The following is a 19245-nucleotide window of genomic DNA, read 5'->3' as shown; positions in this document are numbered from 1 at the left end:
GGAGGGAGGAGCTTTTGAAGGAAGGGCCTAAGGACACAGTCTCTGAGGGTGTACCTCTAGGACTCACTGACTTGAGCTAGGTCCCACCTCCTAAGCTCCTGAGTGTCCGTCATCTCCCAGTAGGGCCTCCAGATGGTGAGCTCATGAATGGACTAACCCACCAAGCTCAGAGGCCCCCATGACCCAACCCCTCTGAATAATGAGGCATTGGGAACAAGTCTTCAACATACAAGCCTCAGAGGTGACCTTTCAGACTCAAACCATACCGACAACTGGATTTTAAGATAGCATAGATCTTCAGAGTCGACAGCAATGTGACATTGTGAGGGGTCACCGTGAAGGGGAAGAACTAGTGACTGGGATTCGGTGGAGAATTTAGACTGGTTTCTCACAGAATCCAGAACAATGAAGCCAGAAAGGGTGGTAAGGCCTGGTGCGTGCAGCGTTGGCTTCTAAAGCAAGTATAAATAAGCCTTCTCCAGGGGGAAGGTGGCCCCGAGGAGCAGGGAGCCCAGGTTGCAGAATCCCTTGAACCTCCAAATCCTTGGGACCCATGTGGGTTTCTAAGACACGGGATTTGCCCAAGTCCAGTGCAGTCACAGGGATGTTTGTAAAATAGTTATAGGGGAAAAAGGATATATCTTCCCTTATAAATAAAAAATGTTTGCTAAAGACTTAGGTTTTAAGTGTTGTAACTAATCCCCCCAAATACTGTGTGTGTCTGTGGGATGTCGTATGTATGGCGGCGTTCAGATGTATGTGGGTAAGTGAGTTCACAATAATATAGAAAATGTCCACTCCACTGCAACCGCGAGAAGCTTGCTTGGGTTGGCAGGAAGAAGACAAGGGTGAGGGGAAGGGAAAGCGTGATATCCCGGTGACCACAGATGCAGGGATGGCCCAGGTTTGGGGGGGCCTCAGGAGAGGCTGTCCTGGTGCATTCTGAAGCCTGTGTCCCCGTGAGAGTACTGCGGAGTGCTTCCCTGAGACTTGCAGCCAGCCTGCAGGAGAGGACACAGGAAGCTGGAGTTCCCAGACAGCATGGTGCTCCTCCTCAGCCTGCAAGGGCAAAGGCTTTTTGAGCCCTTTATTTCCAGCTCTGGCAAGCCTTTCCCGTCTGCAGCTGTTCTGTCTCTTCCAGGATAAGGCCTGTGAGGCTGGCCATGCTCCCTATGGGCCATCAAGGGGCTTCAGGACATGTCACTTGGCTTGTTTCTGAGCTCTCCAGAGCGCTGACGGTATAGACACTGAGTCCCTTAGCTGACATGATCTGGAGTGACATTTCATTTGCATTTTAATAAACCTTGAATCCCAGTAGCCACACTAGTTTGCCATAGAAACTTGGCAGTAGTAGGACATGCTTTTAATCCCAGCACCAGAGAGGAATATAAGATGGGAGGAGACAGCTCTCAGTCAATCTCATATTGAGATTCCTGGAGGCGGGATCGCCACTTTGGACTGAGGCTGACGACGTAAGAGCTGACTGTTTTTGCTTTTCTGACCATCAGGTTGAAACCCCAAAACCTGTCTCTGGGTTTTTAATAACCGTGCTACGATTATCTGTGAAGCGTATATGGTGATTAGATGGGAGACAATGCCCACTTGCTTCTCTATACACCATGTATCACTCACTGACACCATGCTTGAATACCTAGTTATATTTCTAATTAACTAATTTACAGCTGAAATAGTAAAAGAAATAGCTCAGATGTGATTGAAGATAACTTTTAAAAAAATTTTTAGGGCAAGGGCAGGAGATGAGGCCTCAGTGGTTCCGAGCACCTGCCATTGAAGACTCAGGTCATCTCCTAGCAACAACGTACAGCCAGCTGTGACTCCAGGCCGGGGGGGGGGGGGGGGAGGGAATCCATCTCGTTCCTCCGACCACCCCCGGGGCCAGAGGCACACAGAGTGCACATGCTTGTGGACAGGACACTCAGACACAGTAAGTAAATAAACCTAGAGCACATGCAGCCTCGGGAGAGGCGGAAGGACTCACTTAAAAGTGCTGTGCCACAGATCGAGCACGGCCAGCATCGTAGGGTTCATGGCATTCAAGTGGTCCCTGATGTAACCGCAAGCCGACAGGAAAGACCTCCTCCATGGCTTTGGCAAAACTTCCATTCTGGAAACGAAAAGGAGAAACTAAGTTTATCCTCTATAAAAATCCCAGTGGGTGCTGGCTTGGGCATCTGGCTCAGTGGTAGGGCACTTGCCTAGCACACAGAAGGTCCTGGGTTTGATCCTGAGCACCACAAAACTTTTTTTATGTTTTTTGCTTTTTTGCAGTAAATATATATTTTGAGTAACAATTATTTTTGTTCTAATATGATCTCTTATAAACTAAAAACCATGCAGTTATATTCTAAAACATATGCTCTGTGGTTAGCATAACCTGATTTTTACGATCATCCTGAAATTGGCTCTCATGTTTGACATAAAGTGTTGTCTAACTCTTCGATCCTAGTGAGTCTATAAATGACCTGCAGTGACTGAAGGGAAACAAGAGTGAGCTAACCTTTCCACGTGGAGACCCCGGCTTCACATCTGCGGTCATCTGTGATAAATTGCTCGGATAAAAAGCCACTTGAGGGAGAAAGGGGTTCCCCGGTTCATAATTCCCGAGTACAGCCCACGGTCACATCACATCCAGTCAAGAGCACGATGAACAGCTCGGGCCCAGTCAAGGAATGGTGTCACTGACGGTCCTCCACAGACATGCCCGTGAGCCACCCTGGTCTAGATGGCTACTTCCCAGGACTTCCATCCCAGGCGATTCTAGACTGACAGTTAAACTAGCTGGTATAAAGTATATATATACTGTGTTCTGCGGTGAGAATAATTTCCTTATGATAATAATGTTAAAATCAGATTTAAATCTCTCACATAATTCTTGCTTCTAGATGTTTGACCCCACTGAGTCCTTATATAACTGAAAATCATCAAATGGAACAATAATGAGGTAGCCTTTGTATATGAAGACCCTTAATGGCAGGATACACAACATTTAAAGCTTTGCTTTATTCTGCAAAAAAACGGTAAGGATAGCAGGACAGTGGTGGCGCGCGCCTTTAATCCCAGCACTCCAGAGGCAGAGGCAGGCAGATCTCTGAGTTTGAGGCCAGCCTGGTCTACAGAGTGAGTTCCAGGACAGCCAGAGCTACAAAGTGAAACTCTGTCCTAAAAAATAAATTAAAAAAAATTGTAAGAATATAGTCCAGCTTGCCTATGGAAATCCCCCTTGATCTCTTCACCTAATGTGTAAGGATCATTGACAAATCAGACATTCCTTATCATTTTCATCTGAAAACAGAGTTTGTAACTCCATGGCTTGGGTAAACCATCCATTCCATACAGAAGACAGACCAGCTTTGCTGTTCAGAAAACGGATGCCCCCTAACTTACCATAGTTGGATTTTTGAGTTTTTTGGCTTTATTTATTTATTTATTTATTTATTTATTTATTTATTTATTTATTTACTTTTGCTTTGCTTCGTCAAGGCAGGGTTTACTCTGTGTAGCCCTGGCTGTCCCGGAACTCACTCTGTAAACCAGGCTGGCCTCGAACTCACAGCGATCTGCCTGCCTCTGCCTCTCAAATGCTGGGATTAAAGGTGTGCACCACCGTGCCTGGCTTGGGCTTTCTGGCTCTGTGACAATGGATGGAAGAACACCACACAGTGATTTTGCTTTTCTCCTGAGCTGGCCATAGGCTCCAGTCAGCGCCCTCGAGATGCTAGGCACTGTGCGGTAGCCAGCAGCAGGCAGGCTCCACACAAAGGGACCTGCATCACCAAGAATCAGGAAGCTGTGAGGTGATCAGGTGTAGCAAACGCACTCTTGAGTCACAGTTCTTCCAGGCCTCTGTGTATTTAAACATGTCCACTTTGTGGCTATAATTTTTATCATCCATTTTACTTAATACTTAGGTTAAGCATTTGACTTTAGACATTTCCAGTTGACACAACTGCTTTGTGTGTTAAATATTTTAATCAAATTCCATTTGCTTGACTGAACCTTGGCTCAGTTTTAACATTCTCTAACCTCCGCATGGGCCATGCAGCAGAGGGAAGTCCATTGTTGTTTTAAACCTTTTTTAAAAAAACTGATGGCTGAATTTCTACTTTCTGTCCTTAGAAGTCATCTGGCAGGTACTCACACTGTGAATCTCGCTACCCCACAGCCATCAGACACCCTGAAAGCAGATTCTGGGTTCAGCACTGTTAAGTCCAGCCTTGTAGAAAAAAACACAAGGAGGATCTGAATGGGTGGACACTCCCGTAAGCCCATCAAGTGACTCTAAATCACATATTTTAAAATGCCTTTTGCTCTAACTTTTCCTGGGTCTCTGCTTAGGGTTTGTAATGTTAGTAATTCTTGCCTTTTCTTCTGCCTCGCGTCTCTGTCCAGATGCCCGTCCAGACTTCCTCTTTTCCCTATCCCTGATTGTTGTAGAAACAAAACCACCGATACAATCCCCAGGTTTCCTAGACGGGCTCGCTGAAGAGCACCCCAATTGCCAGACATGAAGACCCCATGTAACAGAGAGAAGCCAGATTCAGTTGTGTGCCCAACTCCCTAACTGGCAGTTAGTGTTTACCTCTTTAGAGGGGAGATGACGGGGACAGGAGAGGGAACAGAGGCAGGCAGCTTACAGATGGGGACTTCATTTCCTGTCTTTGGCCAACCAAAAATATTCTTGATCGTGTCCTAACCAGTGGCCAGAAATGCCAGATCCGTGGGGCGAGTGTGATCCTTGATCTGGTTCCGAAATGAGTTTGGGATCACCTATTCCAAAAAGGTGGGGGGGGTGCCGGGGGGGGGGGACAGGGGACGGGACGCAGACACAACCCTACAGGGTCTTTGATCAGGGCTCTGAGAAGGCCCATTATGGGGAGCTATTTCTCTGGCCTGGGCAGAGACCTGACACTCCAAACTACAAAAAATGTGAAGGGGGTTGATTCAATTGTGAGTCAACACATTTTGAAACAAAACAAAAACAAACAAATACACAGAATCCTCTTACATTCAAAGAGATGGGAGCTTTTGCTGGACCTCACAGTCAGAATTAATAACACACCTTGAGGCCACTTAGAATTTATGACTGCTGTCCTACTGTGTGCTGTCTGTTCCTTTGACCTCCCTCTCCGAGAACGATGTGACAACCAGCCTTACTCACCTTGATTTCCCAACAACATTTACAATCTAAGTTAATGCGCAGCTGTAGTCTTGAATTGTACACTCTTCCATGCCCTGACCCGAGAGTAATGCATGTGTGTTTATGCATGAGTAATGATAACAATTTGGTTAAAGTAGAGTAATAGCAGCCTTATGAGATGAGTACCAAAAATGCTGAAAACGACATATGGATATTGCTTGATAAATAATGATATCTCTAATATTGTTTGTTATCTGGGTCATTTGGAGCCAGTGACTTAATCTCTTGTAAAACTGTTAAAATATCTCTCATTACTTCCCCCACGTGATGTTTTCTGTGCTGTTCACTAAGAGAGAGAAAAAGCCCAGCATTTAAGACACACACAAGGGGAGGGGCAGATTCACAAGACAGCATCCAGGAAGCCCTTCAGTAGAGACAAGCACACCAGGACACACACACACACACACACACACACACACACACACACACACACACACACACAAGGACAAACAGAATCACAAGACAGCCTCCAGGCAGGCACGGATTCAGACCCATGCAACAAACAGACAGGAGAGCAGAAAACACAGGGAGGGTGGAGTAGAGAATTCAAATCTGGGCTCGTTCTTCGTTAGATGACACCCAGGAAAAATGCTCTGATTTCTTTTCTTATCCGGGTCTGCCTGGCCTTCTGAGTGCTGGCTCCCTGTCTCCAATGTTCCTTCCCTTTCCCTGCCGCGTGGCTGCTTGTTGCTGCTACATGCCTGACCTCCACAGCAATGTGAAGGGCAAGATTTATTTTTACTTTCTTGCTCCATTCTCCTCCTCTGCTGAGAGTTACAGTTTGCTTGTCTTGGTCTTTTTTTTTCTTTTAACCCCTAATCAAATGGTCCTCCGGCTTTCCCTTGAGTCCGATCTTAAAGCCTGCTACTAATGAGACTGAGAATGCCAAAGGACCCGGATTTTCGTTCTCTAGAAACGGCAGACCTCAGCTCAAAAAGGAAAGCTTTCCTTCCCTTCCTTCCCCTTCTCCATTTCCTCCCTACAGGTACCCAGGCTGTGCGTCACTCCTAGCCTAACCCGAGCACTCCTCCTCAGGAATTTCCCCACACAAAGCTTATGCTGCTGTTGGAAAGCCATTAATAATCTTTAAGGACCTATGCTTTATTTTTTAAATATTTAAGAGCTGTACTCCTAAATGCTACTTTTAAGGAAAACGTACAGCAGGTGTTTTCCCCCATATATTCTGTATTCTAATCCACAAAAAAAAAATTGAAATATTCTACGGATATATTTGATTTTCCCAATGTCCCAAATGTTTTTGTTGTCACCAAATATTCATGCCTCTTCCATACCAGAAGCCTGATCTACATGCCACGGAAGCACAAAACAACATCAAATCCTTTCTGCAGCAGGTTTCTTAACTGGGTTGGTTTGGTTTGGTTTTTGATACTGCCCTCAGCCTCACTTGTGAGAAAACTATGTACATAGGTATAATATATAAACGATAAGCACGTATGTGCGAAAATACAAACGTGATGGGAACGTCGCTCATTTGGCAGCAGTTATACATCATTGAGTATATGGAATGACCGTTATTGGAGAACCCTGTGCACTTACTCGGCACGGTGCGGCGGGACCTCCGTTGTTTTGGTATCATCGTCTTTTTCTCTGGGGTCTTTTAGAACAAAATCAACTAAGGAAAAAATTGGAAAATTTGGATAAACAACATTTCGTTCATTACAGAATATTTCTGAGAAAACTAATTTTCTATTCAAATGAATCACTTAAAATGTGTTAGTTTTATAATAAAAAGAATGTGTGTGCTCGTGAAGAAAGGCCTGTGGGAAAGACCTACCAAGTCTGTCTTGGAGAACTGTGTTCTCTTTCTTAACAGTGTTTCAATTGTTGCATTGGAAAATGATAATTGACTTTAATATTACATTTTCCTTCAGAGTTATTCCATCAAAAGCATGCTCATTAAATTGTGGGTCAGGAAGAGAGGAGAATTTCTCTTGCTGGGGAAAAGCCCACATTACCTTGCTGCTTTTGAAACTGAATAAGCGCACCACACAGTCATAGAATCAATAAGGCGGGCTCCCTTTGCGCCTGCCTGTCTTCTGGGTCTTCGGCAGCAGTTGGCTCCGTTTTCCTGCCTGTCTTTCAAGATTCACTTTCTACAGTGCAAAATTACACTGCTACCCTCTGCCTAAAGTTCCTCAGACCGTCCTCCGACCTTCAAAGGCTTTAAAGAGGCATACGGGCCCCTCACAGACAGTGACGCTTTCTCCAAATGCTCCCTAGGCTTTGGCCGTCACAGCGGTTCACAGGTCTAGAGCAGCCTTTGAAACAGGCCCGCTGGTGCCACGTGCCATTGCCGGGACCAAGCGTGTCACCTAGGAGACATGCTTCAAGGAGCTGGGGATGCTGTTATACTCTCGTGATCCGAGAACTAGACAGGCAGAGGCAGAAGGATCACAAGTTCAGAACCACCCTAGGCTAGATGGTGAACTCGGGCCAGCCTTGGTTACTTAGGGAGACCCTGTCTCATTCCCTGCCCCCATCCCACCACTACAAAGAACTCAGTTCAGAAGCCTCTGGAGTCCTTCCTAAGTCATGGTGGCCTGGTGGCCTCTTCTTCCTTGCTGACCACCGCCCTCTACTGACTGAGATAATAAATGTTAAGAAAGGCTGAAATAATTACTATTACTTTCTTCAGTGTTGCCCTTTGATGAGGGACCATATCTTAATAAGTAGAAAATTTCATTTAAAACATAATTTATGCCCCAATCAATGAAAGCTCACTAAAGTCTTTTTTTACTAACGGATGTTTACTTGATGTGCACTGGTGTTTCGCCTGCATGTGTGAAGGTGTCAGACCCCTTGGACTGGAGTTACAGGCACTTGTGTTACAGACGGTGGGTGCTGGGAACTGGACCCAGGTCTCTGGAAGAGCAAGCCAGTGCTGTTGCCTGCTGAGTCATCTCTCCAGCCCTGACTGGGGTCTTAAGGAACACACCAACGAGGTAAGAAACTGCAATAAGCACAGAGTGACAGGCGTCAGGCACAGTCAGTAGCTTTTGATTCGAGACTCGCCTGTCACGACGCGCACTCACATTAGAACACAGGGAGCGGGGGCGACTCACCTATGGACTTTTTCACGCTGAGAAGATAATCCTCTCTCATCTCATCGGACAGGACCGTGATGCTGTTGGTGAGGACTCTCAGATGCTGGGGGACCAAATCCAGCACGTGCTCCAGCCAAGAGTCTTCCATCGGGGCCACGTGATCCGTATCAATTCCGTGATGAATGTAGTAGTAATATCTCTGGACAGGTGAGGAGGGAGGCAGGGGAGTTAGTTCTGCGGTGAGGGACTGTGTTTGTCCACACATAAAACCACAGGGGAGATGCAAGTCTGCAGAGATGAAGGAGTTTTTTTTAAATCATAAAGTGTTCTGTGTGATTCATGTAAGCATTCTTGGAGATCTCTTAATTTTTTTTTTCTTTTTGAGACAGGGTTTCACCATGTAACAGTCCTGGCTATCCTGGAACTCACTCTGTAGACCAGGCTGGCCTCAAACTCACTGAGATTCACCTGCCTCTGCCTCCTGAGTGCTGGGATTAAAGGCGTGCGCCACCACCACCACCCAGTAACAATGTTAAAATTTTGAATGTTTACATTTACAAAGCTTCTTATGTATTTGAAACACCTGAATGGCTACTTCTAAAATAAGTTAATGTACTTTTGAAAAGGCACGGTATCACAGCTCAGAAAATTAATCATGAAATAAGGGTGCACACAGATATATGTGACAGAGATGAGCTTTATGGTGGAATCAGGCAGAACTGAGATCCCTTCACTGTGGCCCTAGGTGGCGAGGAAGAGAACGCGTTCTTTCACTGATCTAAAAGAATAATTGGATGTGATCTGTCCACGTCTGCATACACAGTGATGTATAAGACACGCCTTTAATCCCAGCACTCGGGAGGCAGAGACAGGGAGATCTCTGTGAATGCATATTCTACAAGAGCTAGTTCCAGGACAACCAGGGCTGTCACACAGAGAAACCCTGTCTCGAAAAATCAAGAGAAAAAAAAAAAAGACAGAATAATCTCAAGGATACACAACGTTTTTGGGGTCCTCCCTCTATTTGTGGTTCTACTGACAAAAGAAGTAAGCTGTTACCAAGATGTCTTTCTCTATTGAAGAAGTGGTGGATTTTGAAATCAGGCTCTCTTCAGGGATAATGGAGTCTAAGCGGCCATCTTGTTGTTGCCTAAGACAGTGATAAACACGGAAGAATCAAAAGCATACAAAGGTGATTCAAACGCAAAACATCGATATAAAAACACAGGGCTGCTCTCTATTAAATCACCCAGAAGATACATGGTTGAAGATGTTTGCTGGCACCACATTCTTCTTAGAATGCCCCTTTCTCTGTGTGCACGGGGAGACACTTAGAAGTGCTCTCTGAGACCTCCTTCACGGGAACGTCCCCGCAAGGGGCCTCTGTGCATTTGCATCCTCTACGGTACAAGCGAGTTCTCTCTTCTTTGGACTTGCAAGGCATATTCATGCACTATCCCTACAAGATATATAGTTGCTCTTTCATCTGTTTGGAATGAAGTGACGGCAGAAACCTCAAGTGCTGTTTTGCAGAGAACGCAGACCCATTCCCGGAAGACCCTTCCTCGCATCTCTAGGGACACGCGCCTTGACACCGAGCAACATCAAGACTTGCTGTTTTTTTTTTTTGTTTTTTTTTTGTTTTTTTTTATTGAGTGTGTCCACAAAACCCCTGTGGAGACCACAATTCAATTCAAATGCTGTGTCAGAGATGAGCCGCGCTGTTTCTTCTGAAGCTCCATGGCACAGCGGGCATGGTTACAGCTTCAGCACACACTGCAGGTTGTGCTGGGCGAGCTCCAACTTCTGCGTTGCGCTCCCGAGTCTGGTGGGTCTCTGCTGCTACAGATCAAGGGTACTGAGTGAGAAACACCTGTCATCTCACTGACTGAAGAGCAGATGCAAAAAATGCATGGAATATGTTTCTCAGAAACCATACCCAAGTGGGTACCCAGGATACATCTTGTGTCTTTTCTAATTCCAAGGATCCAATATTCTGTGAACTTCCTACTTAACGTTTTTGAAATACGTGAGAGTTCATTTACTTTAAAACTACATGATAGGTGATCAATAAATCTTTGACAAATGACAGAATGTGAGTGTGACAGCAGTGGGAGAGTCTCAAAGTATTAACTAGCCGAAGAGAAGGGAACTGATTACTCTAGCCACCAGCGGAATCTACGGTGCTGTGGCTTGCCCACAAAGGAACTAACGCAAAAAACACTGCGTTTCCAGGTCATCGAGACTGGATTCATATTCTGCCGCCGTAAGGTGCAGGACATCAGGAAGTGGTGTGTGTGGTTCTTTTTAATTCATCCAGCTTGTCTTGCCAGCCTTCCTGCATCCTGGCATTGCCTGTTTGTCCTTGGAGGATAAAGCCTGGAAGGATGCAATCCAGAAGGCCAGGGGTGGGAAAGAAGAATTCCAGGGTTGAAGAAACCACGATAGAAGTGAGTGAGTGCCGACATCTTTGCGGCTCCACTGTCCCATGATTCTCCTGTGCTAGGGCTACAAGCAAAGTTTCTCTGCTCAGCAGAGATCACAAGAGCCGCTCGTCACCAATCAAGCCCTCAGTAGCGTTATAAGTGCTATTGCCGAGCCTCACATATGCTGCTCAAAGTTGTAACCACCCCCACTTCACAGGTGAAGAAACTAAATGTCAGAGAGAAGAACTGTCCCCTTTGGTCACACCGCTAATCACGTATGGGAAGAGAGAGGGGGGTCGCTGTGTCTCTGAGCAGCCATGCCCTTTCCAAAAGAATGGTATTCCAGTCAGAACTAAAAATATCCCAACAGGAAAATGCTTTGCCCAGTTAAAGAAATATAGGATATACTTGGTTTCTCAAAAGTGAAAAATAACTACATTAATGATTTTCTGTTTATAAAATTAAGAGGCTTTCGGTTCACAGTAGCAGCCTGGAAATCCCTTCTCCAAGTGCGAAAACAGATGTGAAATTACTTTAACTCCTGATTATGAGGAGATAAGAAAAAAAAAAAAAACCCTCTTCATTGCAGAGGCAGGCCACAGAGGGCAGACAGCACAGGTAGCCTCTGTCACAGGAGGAAGCAAGCAATCGGCCTGGAACCTCCAGAAAGGCCCTCACCCTGGAGTTGGCGGGAACCAGAGGCGGCAGAAAATGAGGTGATCTCGTTAGCTAATTACACGGAAAATTAGGCAGCTGAATGGGAACGACGCATAGCCCAAAGGCAAAAATGTTCCAAATCCAGCCTCAGAATAGAAAACATGAAAACATGACTAGATCGATATTCAGCAAATTAACTGACTTAGTAATTAATAATTTCCCAGCAAGGAATTCCAGGTCTGGGTGGCCTCGCGAACGGATTCCGCAGGGAAGAAATCCAACCAGCTCCAGAAACTTCTTCAGAGAAAACGGAGCCCGGAAGAAGCTCACAGTCACCACTCACTTTAGGAGGGTAGCGCCAAGATGTCATGACAGAGCGGGAGACGTGACGTGGCAGGTCCACACTGTTCGCCTTGTTTGAAGACCCATCACAAAACTGCAAACCTCTCTCCTCCAGCAGAGCAAGATGCTGGAAGGAGGGGAGGGAGGTCGGGAGCTGATCCAGAGGGTAGTATGTCCCCGGGGCTTTGTCCAGTGACCCAGCTGCATCTGGCTGCTGCAGCAGAAGTCTCTCCTGTGATGAACCAGTTCCCTGGGCCTTGGACCGTCCAACAGCTTCCCGCTGCTCAAGCCAGAGAAGAGCAAGAGAAACTGAGGCTGTCCAGAAGAAGAGAGCTGGGGTCAATACCGCTACGACCTTGCTAGAGGTCAAGAGGGCCCGGCAGGTAGGGGCTGCACACAACGGAGCCCTACCCGGCTGTCCTTCTTCTACCTGCCTGTCCCACGTTGCAAACTGCGGGGCACCTACTGCGTCATCAAGGGTAGAGCCAGGCTTGTGCACGGGTGCACACGAACCACGGACGTGCTTTCCTGTTAACTGGGAAGCTGAGGGAACGCTGCACGTGTGTGGGAAGCCACCGGATCCAATTGCGACCAAGACGGTGGGCGGCAAAGTCCAAAATGTGCAGCTTCGCCATCGAGCTGGCGAGAGCAAGGGACTGGACACCCAACTAGGTTAGAGGCATGCTTCCGAGTCTTCTAAACATAAACACGGTCTTTAAATTGTCCTTCGAAAGTTTTAGCAAATAAAGTCCAGTAATATTATAGAGATGGTATTTAGTTACTGAGTGGAGTCTAGGAAATCCATTAGCAAAATATATCATATATTGATAGAAGAAAGGAGAAAGGCCGCAAGGTCATTTCGGTAGACGTGGAAGAAGCGTTTGGGGAAAATGAAGCACGTATTCATAATAAAGCCTCTCACAGACTAGGCAAGGAAGGAGACCACCTCAGTGTTCATTTTCATTTACAATTCAGTTCAGAAATTACAACCTTATGTCTTCACTTTTTAATTCAGTTATGAGTTTTACCATTGCAAGTGGGGAAGTTATAATGCTAGATTTATTAAGCAAAAGGTGATACTATGGTTTGTTAACATAATGTATAATTAAATCTAGTAAATACTCTTTTTTTTTTTCAGAATAAAAAAAATCTACTTGCCTTGGTGATCTTTAGCTGTCTGGTTCTTGTTTGCCCAATTTTCCCTTGTTCTGAAAAGATTCTCTGAGTAAAACCCCTCCTGCTCCTCCTGCCTGATCGGTGCGCTGTGCCCCTTCCCGATCTCACCCCTACCTGAACTGGTCCGGCCTTTGGTAACCTCCACGACACTGAGGGGGGTAACCCAGACCCAGAATGACAGACGCCACCTCCCTCTCTCGTCTTCAGCTCCGAGAGTTACCTGGAGTAACTGCAGAAACCAGGGAAGCAAAAGAGAACCCCAGGGAGAGGAAGCGCCCACCCCTAGATGGCGTCACCAGAAGACAAGGGTCATAAAGCCGGAAATGGGGAAATGGGGAGGGGAAAGGAGGTCAATACAAAAGGACCGGGAGGGGGGCGTGGGGAGGACAAATAACACTAAGGGTATTTGAAGAAAGCCTTAAGGAGTCACATTGTTCTTTATTTACCTAAAACTGCATATAGGTCTTAAATAAAGTCATGCCACTTGGGCTGACAATGCCCCCCTCCAGAGGCATAGAGTAGCTAACAAAAACCCCAGCACCAGGCGTAGGCGTGGGGAGCCTTCCTCTAAGCTGCTGGTCACCCAAGCAATGTAGGCTATTGCCGTGGTCCTCAGTGGCCTCTCAGAGAGTGACCCTGTGTCCCTGTTGACTAATACCCGACATACTTCAGACCCCGGACTCGGAAGATTCAAGCTGGATCTGACCCGAAAGCCTCCTCTCTGAGGACCAGCTTCCGCGGCGTCGGAAGCTGCCGAGGGAGGAAGGCAGCCTGTGGTCCCACCTAGCGGTGATGCCCTTGAACCACAGCAATAACCAGCTGGTCACCGTGGTCTTGAAGGTGACAGAGAGGCACTCACATGGTGGTGGTAACCAAGAGATGCCCAGCGGACTCAAAGATGTCTCAACAATAGGGACGCCGCGCCTGGCACTGGAAACCTACTCAGCTGCCCAGCGCTAGTGAGGTCTGGGATCTCAGAGGCGAACCTACTATTCCGCTATACTAGGTCAGAATAAATTCCTAACTACATTCGAAATACTCAGCCTTATGCCCACAGGGTGTCGATCTTGCACTGTGTGTTCTTCCGGGTGTGCGCGTGCAAAGAAAACAGAAGCAGCCTGCATGGGATAAGCTGGTAATAGTCTCCTGGCGTCTGTCAAACGCAAACTCAAAGCCACTCGGCAGCTGGATACGAAGGCAAAGGACTGTGTCTCCCCCAGCTCTGGTCGGGCAGAAAAACGATTGTGAATCTGTCTCCATCCCGCTGGATGTGAAAAAATAAACTTGTATGTTGAAACCACGTTCTTAGAGCGCCCGTGAGAACATACATGTCTCACTTGCTCTACAGAAGCACTCAGCATCCCCTGTTCCCCTCAAGAAGGCCATGGAGGCAGCGAGCAGCCTTCTATGGGTCATGAAATCCCATGTGTTCCCCAAGTGGTCCTTAGCACCCTGAGAGCGCACTAAACAACTTGCACAAGCTGTGTGAAAACCGCAGAGTCACCTGGACCCAACGTGACTCTCCGCAGAAAGCTACCCTCATTCCTGCCCCACACGAGGAGACCCTCAACGCCACAGAAGTCACCGTATCACCTGAACAGACAACATGGGGTGGCGGCGGTCAGGGGGAGCCACATCCACATCCTCTACTGCCGCCATGGTGACAGGCAGAGTCTCTGCTCACTCAGCAGTCATCGAATATTATCACGGGCACCTTGACAAGCGATGGCATTTAAAAGCGGGGGGCATACTTAACAGGGTGCAGAGTGCTTCTATTTTCGGGCGTTTGCTAGGGTAGCATGCTGGCCACCTCGTGGAACTCACATAATGACGTTGACGAGCGTGCTTCGAAAGTTCTCTCGCTCCTTGTGTGGAGATTTGGCCTTCGATCTGGAAGTCGATGGTCCGGGTCGGCTGTCATCAACCTGGTCCAGCAATTTGCCTTTTTTCCCATATTGCTCCATGTATTCAGCTTAAAGTTTAAAAACAAGTTGCCGGTGAGAAAGGTGAGCCAGAACGAGTCAGTCCTTAGAGCAAGGCGCTGCAGCAGCAGCAAGAAAAATGTTACGTTCTTTATGGCCTCTTCTCAAAGAATCCTAATGCGTGTTGTCTTGCTATCAAAAGTTATCGAACACCTACTTAAAGCATCATAACAGGAGCCTCTATTTATCGTAAGAGCATTGTTGACTTTTGTGCTACTTTGACTGATGTAAAAGTGTTTTTAGTTGCATCTGTAGGCATCTCTTAAAAGGATTAAGATTTAAACCATGATAAAAAACAAAGTCACACTGTTCAAGACAGCCCTAAAGGAACATGGGAAGGGCTTGCTGGGGAGAAGAGGTTGGGGTCCTGTGTGAGAGAGGGGGGGATACAAAAAGATAACGGAAGAGAATATGATAGAAGTAAGATTATATATATGTATGTATGTACATATATATAATGAAATGGCGAGAGAATAAATTGCAATGAATACAAATGTTTCATAAAAAGCATTTACAATGGCATTAAATAACTAGGAGCTGGAAACAACTGTTTTGTGATGGAAAATACCTAGAAGAAAGCTGTCTATATGGCGTGTGCCTCTTCGACTTTATAATTCTATGGCTTTATTAACTATACACACTTTTAATCAAAGAGTAAAGTTCTTACCGTATGACTGTTCATTTTTAACAGTATAGGGCTCTGGAAACTGGTTTTCCTGGTTGATATTTAAGTGGAATGACGGGGCAGTCTGCTGCCACTGGGGTTTAACTCCGGTCTACAACGGAACATTTAAATAGCATTAGTAAGTCATGTAGAAGATGTTTCATTTAACCCGCGTTTCTGTGAGCTGCTCTAGCGCTGTCCCGAGCGCATCAGGACCGCTGGGGAGATGCACAGCCATCAGCAGCAGCAGGTCTTCCTTTGCCTGGGCGTGACCAGGGACCACTAAGAAAAGCCCCGCTGCTCCATGGTTATGAGTGCCCGTTACCCAAACCTGGAGTGCCTATTCCACACAGCCTGCTCATGGCCCGCATTGGCCACTGTCTATAAAATTCCTCTCAACATGTTCCTGGCTGGTGAATAACAGTGTGAAATTCTTCATATCAAAACACACCAACGGGAAACCGTGCAGTGTTTAGTGCCGTATACATTGTGTAATACCCAAGCGAGTGTCAACAAATTGATGTGAACACTTATCACAGTGAAAATTTCCAAGTTCTGTCTGTTAGCTTCCCGAAAGGCACACTGTGTTCTAGTTATTTATAGTCGCCCTACTGTACATTAGCAGGCCTGGCTGCCTCAGTCTGTCTAGCTGTAGCATTGTGCCCCATCCCTGCCTCCTTAGGAAAGGGTACGGGTGTCTAGGAATTCACGTCTTCTAAGCTGCCAAGGCCACCATCACACAGCTATTCGTAATGACCTCTGTTGGTGGAAACTGATATTTTCATCTTCTGTATTTCTGTGAGGCTGTTGTGGTCCCTCCTTTTCATTGGAATCTTCTCTTTTTCTAGCTCTGCTAAGACTTTTTAAAACTTTTATTATCTTTTCAAAGGACCAAATGTTTGTTTCCCGGGTCTTTGGGGGTTGATTTTGCGGTATCCGTTCCATTTAGCTATGCCCTGCTCTCTCTTAACCTCCTTGGGGTTCGGCTTGTTCTCGGGGTTCTTGTGAAGACACAGTGATGTGTTTAACAGCTGCTGAGTTTGCACTTGTTGGCTGCTGCGTAACCTTTCTTAGTGCAGCCTTCCACACATTTTGGAAGAATGTCTTCCCAATTTCATTTAATTTTTAAATTTCCATCTTGACTTTTCCCTCCACTCGTTTGTGGCTCAAAAGCAGTTTGCTTAATCCTCGTAATTGTGTAATTTGCTGAGATTTCATTACGATTCTTTCAGTTTTATTACACTGTGGCTAGAAAATATTCCATATGATGTCATTTAGAACAAAAAACTGATTTTTTTTTCCTGAGACTCTATCTAAATTTCAATCCCAGGAGCTACAGAAGGAAACTCGATGGCATTGACTATGAAAGAGAGTAAGCATTAAGTAGTCCGGTGCTTTAGAGAGTAAGCATTAAGTAGTCCGGTGCTTTAGAGAGTAAGCATTAAGTAGTCCGGTGCTTTAGAGAGTAAGCATTAAGTAGTCCGGTGCTTTGCTAACTAAAATGCCCGCTGTTTGAAATGAACATTCAAAACCAAAACGATGAAAAAGGAAGCCAGGATCGATGGGGACATTGGTAGCCTGACTTTTACCACAGATCAAAATCTCCCATCTCAGTCCAAAAACTCAGGTCCAGAGAGAGAAATGACTCCCCAGAGGGCACGGAGTTTCACTGAGTCCTTGTTTCCTGGCAGTGACATTTCCCTGCTAATCCATCTTGGTATTGCTTTTATTTATCCTTAAATATTCTATACACACTAAGAGATGATGGGCACCATGATATTACTAGATATTTGTATTTACACACACAAACACATAAAACAGAATTTCTCTATCAAAAAATAATCAAATTAGGGCACAAAATCAGGAATTTGATATTTTGCTTTAAGTTTGGATCTTCTAAACCTTTGAAAATGGCAGTATTATTGATACAGAATTATAATTATAAATATAAATTAATTAAATTATACAGTTACCACAGCTAACTGGGGGAGCACTCTCGTTGGCAGTTTGGCCTTTTCTTTGCTGTGTGGTTTGTCCTGCATAAAACACATGAGATAAAAGAGAAAAGGCATTGACACAAATTTTAGATTGTCCAATATAAAGCAAAGTACATTTTAGCCAAAATGTTCAAAAGTAAACTCAGAAGCCTCACTGTTGGGGCCTCACATGGTGGGACTTACAATTCCAGCACTCCAGAGGCGGTGGCAGGCAGACCTCTGTGAATTCAAGGCCAGCCTGGTCTGCACGAGTTCAGACCAGCCACCGCTCTACGGAGAGACCCTGCCTGTCTTAACATGTATATCAATTCAAGATGAAGGGAATTAGATAAATGCCCTTCCTTCCCTCCTTCCCTCCTTCCCTTCTTCCTTCCTTCCTCCCTTTTATTCCTCCATCCCTGCCCTCCATCTCTCTGTTTCTCTGTGTAGCCCTGGCTGTCCTGGAACTCGCTCTGTAGACCAGGCTGGCCTCGAACTCAGAGAGATCCGCCTGCCTCTGCCTCCTGAGTGCTGGGATTGAAGATGCACAGTTCCAGGACATATTCTGTCACCTTGGATCAAGACAGGACTGCTCCAGCTTCCTACTGGTACAACCGACTAGAGGCTCAAATCACTAACTCCTTTGTAGTTGGAGTCACTTCATTCTCTTGCCGAGTCTTGGGATCATGCCCCAAATAAATGAGCCGTACACAAGTCCTTCCTGTCGGATACTCCTGTCAGGAGACATCAAGGTGACAGAATGCATACCCTCCTACCCCTCCTCTGACCTTCCGTTCCCCACTCTCAGGTGAGAAACAGCTCACCAGCTCAGAGGCTGGATCCTCCAACGCTGGGTCAACCCTGATTTCAATTGCAGCGATTAAAGCCCTGAACGTCTGTGAAGGGACGCGCTCTTCCTCGTAAGGCTGCTGGAGCCCTTTCACCCACACATGAACTTGATGTTTAAGTAGGAACAAGGCGACGGATTGTTTCCACAGCATCTCAAAAGTATGGTTTCTTATAAAGAATAAATGCCTCGAGAATACAAGAGAAAAACTCTAGGGTAGGCTCAAATATGAGCACATCAGAAAGTTTTAAATCGGACAGGAAAAAAACATTTGGAATAACTCTGTGGTTTGGTTTGTTGACTTAAAAGAATTATCATCTGAGCCCCAAATATTTGTTCAGCGAGTGAACGTGAGTCTAACAGACTCAGGCACCCCAACAGCAACACTTTTGATTTTCTGTTTTGTTAAACTGTAAAGAGAAACTGTTGGTTTCACCTCAGTTCTTTGATTTGTGAACTGGGAAACATAAAGTAGGCATTCATAGGAGTAAGAAACTTCTGATTTTACTCAATAAAGCTTCTGACAATCTAGTTGTTAACAATGCAAATAGGCCAAAAATTAAATCATGGGTGCTTTGAAATGTTTGAGGTTATTCCCTAATGTTTCATTTTTGTTCTGCTTCATTTAATTTTGCTTTTTTAACAGAAGAAATTTTTGTTCCAAAGTGTTAGAAATCTTCCCTGTATGAAGCAATGCAAACATCCCATCATATATTTCGTCTCGGGCCTTTAAAATATGTCTCCAAACAATATCTGTTCTGACATTCTACTTAAACCCAACTCCTAGGAGTCATAAGAATGTCACTCAATGTCATTTAAGCCCAAAGTGATTAATACATGGTAAGTTTTACTGCAGTGGAATCTAACTTGTCCAATGCTTTACCAACTAACA

General features: G+C 45.6%; 1 protein-coding gene across 1 annotated transcript in view; it reads right to left on the bottom strand.

Annotated features, from left to right (window-relative positions):
- Window positions 1-19245, bottom strand: part of Dnah7 (dynein axonemal heavy chain 7) — a 195148-nt gene that overhangs the window by 169561 nt on the left and 6342 nt on the right. Inside the window, exons 3-9 of the mRNA XM_013353465.2 lie at window positions 17504-17566; window positions 15534-15642; window positions 14709-14856; window positions 9343-9433; window positions 8302-8482; window positions 6776-6851; window positions 2000-2125 (exon numbers count right to left, since the gene is read on the bottom strand). Coding sequence (XP_013208919.1) covers window positions 2000-2125; window positions 6776-6851; window positions 8302-8482; window positions 9343-9433; window positions 14709-14856; window positions 15534-15642; window positions 17504-17566 — 794 coding nt within the window. The remainder of the gene's footprint in view (window positions 1-1999; window positions 2126-6775; window positions 6852-8301; window positions 8483-9342; window positions 9434-14708; window positions 14857-15533; window positions 15643-17503; window positions 17567-19245) is intronic.

This window comes from Microtus ochrogaster, unplaced genomic scaffold (assembly GCF_000317375.1).
Source record: "Microtus ochrogaster isolate Prairie Vole_2 unplaced genomic scaffold, MicOch1.0 UNK8, whole genome shotgun sequence".
Lineage (NCBI taxonomy): Eukaryota > Metazoa > Chordata > Mammalia > Rodentia > Cricetidae > Microtus > Microtus ochrogaster.
Note: the sequence above shows the minus strand (reverse complement) of the source record. Positions and strands in the feature narration are given on the sequence as shown.